The 8191-nt window shown below is 33.6% G+C and overlaps 1 protein-coding gene across 1 annotated transcript in view; it reads right to left on the bottom strand.

Annotated features, from left to right (window-relative positions):
- Window positions 1-4872: 4872 nt before the first annotated feature.
- Window positions 4873-8191, bottom strand: part of LOC149801984 (hillarin-like) — a 34891-nt gene continuing 31572 nt past the window's right edge. Inside the window, exons 8-10 of the mRNA XM_089956875.1 lie at window positions 7820-7987; window positions 7104-7289; window positions 4873-6257 (exon numbers count right to left, since the gene is read on the bottom strand). Of these exons, the coding sequence (XP_089813001.1) occupies window positions 6147-6257; window positions 7104-7289; window positions 7820-7987 (465 nt within the window). The 3' untranslated portion in view covers window positions 4873-6146. The remainder of the gene's footprint in view (window positions 6258-7103; window positions 7290-7819; window positions 7988-8191) is intronic.

Below are 8191 nucleotides of genomic sequence, written 5' to 3'. Positions count from 1 at the left end.
AATCTTAAACAAATTACTCCGATAGTGCAGTTAACACAGCAAGAAAAAACAGACTTTGTCACAGCAGAATTATCTCATATTTGTGAATTGCCGTTGAACGACGATCGAGTCAAGGATCATTGTCATTTAAACGGACAATGTCCTCGAGCTGCACATGACAATTGTAATTTACGATATAAATCACCGGAATTCATACCTGTTATTCTTCACAATTTTTGGAGCTACGACAGCCATAATATCGTAAAAGCTTTCGGTGATACCGAAATCCGAGATCGTATAAAATTCGACGACGGAAGAACAAAGTGTAGACCCAACAACTTTGAGAAGTTTATGTCAGTTGCGCTAAGTAAATGAAGATTCATTGACAGCCTACAATTTATGGCGGCATCGCTAGACGAACATGTTTAAGGTTGTTTCGGGATTAACAACTTAGAAAATCATTTTGGTGAACAATCAAATTTGTTAACGCTCAAATGCATATTTCCTTACGAGTATCTCGATGACTGGTCAAAGTTCAACGATACATCAGTACTTGATCGAGATAAGTTTTATTTAGCGCTGAAAAATGAAAATATTTCCCGGCGAGAATATGATTATGCATGCTCGAGTTGTAAAACTGTTGGCAATTATAATGATTTATATCTGGCCACCTATGTTGTATTAATCGCAGACGTATCTGAAAATATCAGAAAAGTCAGCTATAAGAATTAAGGACTAGATCCTTGTTGGTATTACTCTGCGTCGGGCTTAAGCTGGAACAAGTGTCTGAAATTTAGAAACGCGTGACTAGACCTGTCGACTCTAAAAAAAAATACGATTACGCAATGTCAAAACCAATGCCGATAACTGGATTTTGATGGATAAGTCCGGAGCAATTTATACGAGAAACCGAGAAACAATACCTGACAATGTTTCTAATTTTGTTGAAGTTGATCTTGATTATCCGATTAAGTTGCTCGATTTAGAGAACGAGTATCCTTTTTGCGCAGAATCAATGGTGATCGATTATAGTTTAGTATATGAAGAACAGCAAATTATAGCCAGCAACAGAAAAAAATAAATCAATGGTCAGTTAGTTCCGAATTTGCTAAATAAACGAAATTACGTTATTCATTACACAAACTTAAAACAAGCAGTACATGCTGAACTATTACCATGCAGTTCATCACTTGTTAAAGTTTAATCATTCGCCATGGATGAAAGGGAATATAGACTCAAAGACAACAAGGCGAGCTGTTACCGATTTTGAAAAGAATTTCTTTAAGCTGATGAATTATTCAGTCTTTGGAAGAACAATGGAGAATATTAGAAAACGTGTTAACATTGTAATAGCTAATGATATTGGTCGGCGAAATAAACTTGTCGCCACTGATGATTTTATCAGCGTGAAAACATTTTAATGAAAATCTTATTGCAGTACAACGAAGAAAAATCGAATCTAAAAGTAAATAAACAAATTGACGTTGGCGTTGCTGTGTTTGATTTATCGAAATGGTTGATGTACGAGTTTCATTACAGTTTTGTTAAACGTCAATGGCCCTGCGCTAAACTGTTATTTACCGACACTTATTCGTTAATGTACGATTTAACGTGTGAAGATATTTGTCAGAAAATATACGATAATGAGGAATTATTTGATTTATCAGATTATCCACGCGACAGTAGGTTTCAGGATAACAGTAACAAGAAAGTAATCGGTAAATTCAAGGGTGAAAAAAACTTTATTGCGATAACTTATTTCATTAGATTACGAAGCAAAATGTATTGTTTAAAATTAGTAAAAGAGACAATAAAGAAACGAGCAAAGGATATACCTTGAGAATATGTTGAAGCGAAGATTGCTTGTGACGATTACGAACACGTGCTTGATGACAATGTTAGTCATATTCGGACGATGGCAATTCAAACAAATCGTCATAAACTCGAAACTGATATTATTGTAAAACGTGGTTTATCAAATTTGAATGACACTAATTATTGAGAAAACGGAAAAGATACTTTAGCACTTCGTTATTACCAAACACTTCAATGGAATATTTTTGATATGTTGTTGTCATGCTGAAAGGTAATGAAAGATTGTCTAAAAATAATAAAGAATGTTTCAAACGTTGACAGTGACAGATAGCAGCAGCCGTTAAATTAAACTATTTTACTTGACCTTAAATCGTTGACAGTTGAAATAAAAAATTAAGTTTCCGGAATTCGCTTCAGCAAATTTAATAAACTTAAAGTTTCACTGATCCGATCTGATGACTCGGAATGTTTCAGATACATCGATCATTTACGATCAGAACTATCAACGCGGTATAATAGCCTTTCATGATCCGATCAGTCAACAAAAATACATAAAAATAACAATCGATCTTGATCCGTCAAAAGTATATTCCGTTGATAGTAAATACAGACTTAACAAAATAACGATGAACTATATTTTCCGAAAGTCGGCGACGTGTGAGTGGACATATAAGGTTTTGTATTTATCATCATTATGATGAAAAGATCCGACATCAACCGTCGAGAAATTGACGATTGGCGAAGAAATATAATACAGTAATAAAAATTTTATCTAAACTTATTAAATAATCTGACAAAACTTTCAATGATATCAGTTATAGTAGTAGATATATCTCGGGTGTTTCTGGCGAAGTAACCCTAACGATCACCCAAACAAGTACTTTCGCGTGAGTCTCCATAAGCATAGGCACCACGATGGATCTCTATCTGGTCAGGTACTGGTCAGGGTGGATGCCCTACGGGTGGCGGCAAAATGGCGACTTTGTACTTGTTTGGGTGATTTTTAGGGTTACTGATCCAGAAACCCCAGATGTATCTACTGCTTCTTCAATGAATAGCGCAAGAGTTGTCCAAACAAACTGATTATTACCAAAACTAAATACACTGAAGCGTTTTTGCAACAGAGTACTTGTATGTCCAGTTGTTTGACCTTTCTGACAGATTAGTTTAAAGAAAATGTAAAGTTTGAAGCAAGTGTCCATTATGAACAGTGACTGACTGGGTCTCCAAAAATGAGGATCTCGAAACTCCGTTACCTATTGATACACAGTTCGTACACAGCTTCCTGGAATCCAGTGGTCGGTGGCAAAATGAATTTTCTCGTCTCAAAACTAAATACTTTCAAGCTTTTGTCAACGACGCCAATAACGGTCATCGACAGCAACTCGTCCGGTGGCTGTCTACCTTTCTAATGACAACATTGTGAAAAATCTTGATTCGTGTAGATGCTGTTCATGCCCAATGTAATGATGTGAGATTTCAAAATTTAGATTCAAAATTGTTGGACAATAGTGTTTCTATTTCCTTCATAATTTAAACACTGGATTCCTGTAGAACATTGACTAAATTATTTTTTAAATGATGAAACATATAGATGTGATTTGGTGATTATTATATATATTTCTTTCCTCGACCACAAAAATGTTGCTTCCATCGATGTCAAAACGAAACCATCTTAGATCATTGGAACCATGCTCTCGCAGAAGAACATTTGTCAACCTCGTACATATTACAGGAAGAAGAGATGCTGAACTATTACTACTACTACTCTAACTTCATTATTGCTGATGAATTATTTTGCACGACGTATTAATAACTGTTGGCCTAGTGGTTAGAGCGTCCGCCTCGGATGCGGGAGGTCGTGGGTTCGATCTCCGGTCGATTCGTACCAAAGACTTACACAAATGGTACTAACAGCTGCCTCGCTTGGCGCTCAACATTAAGAGGTTAGTGTTAGAACTGGTCGGCCTGGTGTCAGGATAATGTGACGGGGTAGGACATCATGCTACATGTCTGCGGCATGATTCCCAAGTGCTAGACATCACTATAAAGTGCCACACTGCAGACATCGTAGCAAAATGACTGACATTGTTTTAAAGCTATGTTGAAAATCAAATCCAAATCCAAATAGCTGTTGATTTGTATAAATTGTTTTCTTTCTTTGCGAGTTTATGCATTATTTTTTGTAAATGTTTTCAAGTTCTTTCTTTCTCTTTCAATCGTTCTAAAGTTATTAATGGGGCTGTTTATCCTAACGTCCGCTTGCCATATCAAATGTCTCTACCTTCTCGACCGCAAACTAAACCTTTGTTTCACGTGACGTTCGTGTGATTCATTCTGTGGCTGTTTATATTTTTTCTTTTAAATAATTTTATGTATATGTATTTTATTCTTGAATATTAATCTTGTCTGAGAATTTCTGAAATTTAATATGTGAATGGAAATTATGTAATAATACATTTCTTTCAATTGGTTTTCAGAAAATTAAAAAAAAATTAATAAATGTTTTATTTGTTCGAAAATGATTTTTAATTTTAAAATTTTGTCATTTTAATTTTTTTGCTTCAGTTTATGCCTTCCTGTTTGTGTTAAATATTATCATTCTCAGTTTTTCTTTTAGCCTTAAATTTTGTTTCTAGTTTAAATTTTTAAAACTTTTTCAACTTTTATGTGTTTGTTTTAAAAAATCTTGAAAATGTTTTATTTATTTTGATTTTATTCGTAAATCCACCTTAAAAAATGCCATATCTACATAAGCTGACCCAGAAATTGAGTTAAAAATATTGGGTTGTCTTACATTAAATGACCGATTTGCATTTTTTCGGTCAAAATTAAGGTTAATTTTGCAATCATATAATAATATAACCGATATTTTTACATAAATTGAACATATATCAATATATTGAATTTGAATAAGTATACTTGCATACCGAATGCAATTTTTAATTGTAAATATCCAAAATGTGTATCATACGGTTAAATTAAAACCTAATGGAAAAGAAACGAATATTAACGTTTAAAGTCGAAGAGTACTATAATAATAATAATAATAATAATAATAATAAGAAGAAGAAGAAGAAGAAGAAATCACTTTATTTACGTCATCATCATCATCAACATCATCATCATCATCATCAATATAAGGAATTAATGTTACTCTTTATAAGAAGTACAAATTTAAGTTTTTCTCTCTAATTTTCTTTTCTTCCTCCTCCGTCTCTTCTTCTTCTGTTGCGTTTATAGACTTCCGCTCTGTGATACAGAAGATCTTGTATGTAAACCCATATAAACACATACATACATTTTCTTCTTGTTTTCGTTGTTCTCCTTCTCCTCCTTCTTCTGCTTCTTTGTATCATTATTATTATTATTATTATTATTATTATTATTATTATTATTATTATATAAGTGAGATGTTATAAGTGACATAATACAGAAAATTTGGAGACAACCCTTTTGTCTGTGCCGCTATGCGCATTTAATTCTGATCATATTAATATTTTCAGACTATTTTTTTTGTTGATAATTAAGTGATGCACGTTTCATTAAAGCTTTTCTTTTCAAAACCCTCAGTAGCAGTCTGAGAAAACATCATATACAGGCCTGCACTGTTCTTTTCAATTTTGGTCCAACTTTGTCACTAAACGAAAACTTCTCCCAGATATCTTTATGATAAATAATTTTGAATACTAATTTTATATATTTTTTGCGGTATCACAAAACTAATGGTCCTATAATGCCAGAAATTTAACAGATTAAAAGCTTTTTTCCTCCTAATTAGCTTCCTCACTCCGAATGCTAAATGTTCAAGCAGTTCATAGGTGCCATCGTGACTCAAAAGCAACCGCGGTGCTACCAACACGTAGTAGGTCTATTTCTCTGCGTACATTGTACTCGTCGAGAAGCAATATGTTTATATAAATTCGTGCCAAGTCTCTGGTTTGCATTGTGGCTCGATGTTCTGTTGAATGATTAGTATCTAATGCCTATTTGTCGTATACGTATCACGCATCTTTAGAAACAAACACAATTAAAACAAACAAAGGTTCACATACATTATGTGCTCTCGATTGAACCTTCTAAACGCTACACAACTGGATGCATCACATTTAGCCTTTTTATCTCAGTACATGTTGCTTATTCATGAAATAAATATGTTCAAAATCTTGGGCAGAATTTCACGGTTGCAATCACATCTGTTATCAGCTACACTATGTATGAATCGCAAAGCATATTAAAATGTTTATTTGAGTTAGTTGTACTAGAATATAATATGTTCACATATGTTCAAGCAAACAGGGTATTTGTGATAGTTCAAACCACACGCTAAAATACTAAACGAGTAACGTATTTTACAAAACTTCATCTGAACTAAGAAAGACGTCCGATTCGTAGTCCGTGCCTTCTTGCAAATAGCTTCCGTAGGTATCAACTGTTTCTTTTGCGGCCACTGCTTTCTGCACCTGTAGAACGGAGTACAGATTAGACTAAAGATGCTGCGATAGGAAAAGTTAATTATAAATTATTTTTTTTTTTAAAAAAGAAGGTAATTCAATCGACTCATAACAATATCCATGATCCACATCTTCCGTTGCAACGCCTCAATGAATTCAAACGTGATTTTAATCCCCTTCTGTGTCATTTAGACATCTTTCTTATAAAAAGTGAATGAACTGTTCCTACGGAAAGTATATAAAAAGATTTGGACGACTGACAAAAGGAATTCTGTCTTTCACTCTCTATTTATTGCGGCTGCCTGAAATGCAGCAAGCTCTGTTTGGTGTATTTCTGTTTATGGCGGTTGCAGCCTCAAAAAATTTATATATAATACGCTATATCTCCTTGTTCAATTTCTCATAACCTTTACTCTATAGACTTTGTCCAAATAGTTATGTTATGCTGTAAATACATAGCAAATTTTTGGGTCACTAATATCATTCATGTTCAATACAAAGTCACGAAAGTGGCCAGCATCAAACACAACGTTTATGTACCCTTGTATTTTGTAATATTTGCACGACTGACCTAGAGAATTCTGTCTTTTCACTCTCTATCTTCCTTTCGACTCTAACGATGTCGGAAAGAGTTGGCTGGTGTATGCACAATTAAATTTACAATCTCATCAAACAATTTAAGAATACAGAACCTTGTGTTTTCATTCACTTTCTTTCAGACAATAACTTGCACCCCTCTTCTAGAAGTGTAAGAACACGTCATATATATATATATATATATATATATATATATATATATATATATATATATATATATATATATATATATATATATATATATATATATATATATACCCAGTCACAGAATGTCCCGGCGCCATGGCGAATCATTCGAGCACTCTCTACCGTGTGATCTTTTGTCAGGACCAAAGCAGTCTTGCAGATATTTTTTCTAAGCGTCTTGATTTTGAAACTTGAAATGCGACTTTTCACAGATTCATTTCCAGACTTTTCAAGTAGCTTTCGGACATAGTCCCAATCCTTGAAAAGATAATATGCAAACGATGGTGACCAAAACAGTTGCCATACAGAAAGTTCAATTTATAATTAAGAAGTTGTCATGAGTGTGGGCAAGTTTGCCGCCATGCTTGTGTGGAAGTGAACTGTTTTTTCACCTCCAGTGATGTACGATATACCAATTTGAAAGAAAACGCATCATTTGAATATGTTTGTTAAGTCAGTTTTTCGTTATTACTTGCGAATTTGTTTTAAATATTTTTTTGTCACGATACATTCTTATTCGTTTTATATGTCATTCATTGATAGTAAATGTCCATTTGTCACTGGAATTATTTGTGTGTCACTGTTGACTTTACTTTTGGAGCTGTTAACTTTCGCAAGTATGGCCTTATAATGGGTCTAACTGTTTCCTTAACGGATAAATATGTATTCAATGTTAGTACAATTCGTAGCTGAAAACTGTTTTATGTCTTACTGTTTCATTATATTTATTTACTGTATCATTATTTTAGGTGACGTATGATCTCAATAACATTTCCTTCTTTGCTGACCTTTACTTTCGCTTCCCATTCTCCAAGAAGCAGGAAAGTGGCCATCATGACATCATTTACAACATTCCCTGGGTTCCGTACGCCTCTGATTTGAACTATTTCCGTCTGTTCCATCCGCAACACTTCCTGAGTCGAAGTCTTCAAGGCGCTTATGTGTTTCTTTACTTCCTGTTCATAACACATAAATCGAAATTATATAATAAAAAGTATTTAAAATATTGAACTCCTATTTCAGTGAATTTTCCCATATATCGATCCGCATAATATTTAAAATTATTCTACATTTATCAAGCGTACTGTTTATCTATCTATCTATCTATCTATCTATCTATCTATCTATCTATCTATCTATCTTTCTGTGTCTGTCTGTCT

The sequence above is a fragment of the Sinohyriopsis cumingii genome, chromosome 4 (genome assembly GCF_028554795.1).
Source record: "Sinohyriopsis cumingii isolate HCF-2022 chromosome 4, ASM2855479v2, whole genome shotgun sequence".
Lineage (NCBI taxonomy): Eukaryota > Metazoa > Mollusca > Bivalvia > Unionida > Unionidae > Sinohyriopsis > Sinohyriopsis cumingii.
The sequence above is the reverse complement of the archived record's forward strand: the minus strand, read 5'-3'. Positions and strand labels throughout refer to the sequence as shown.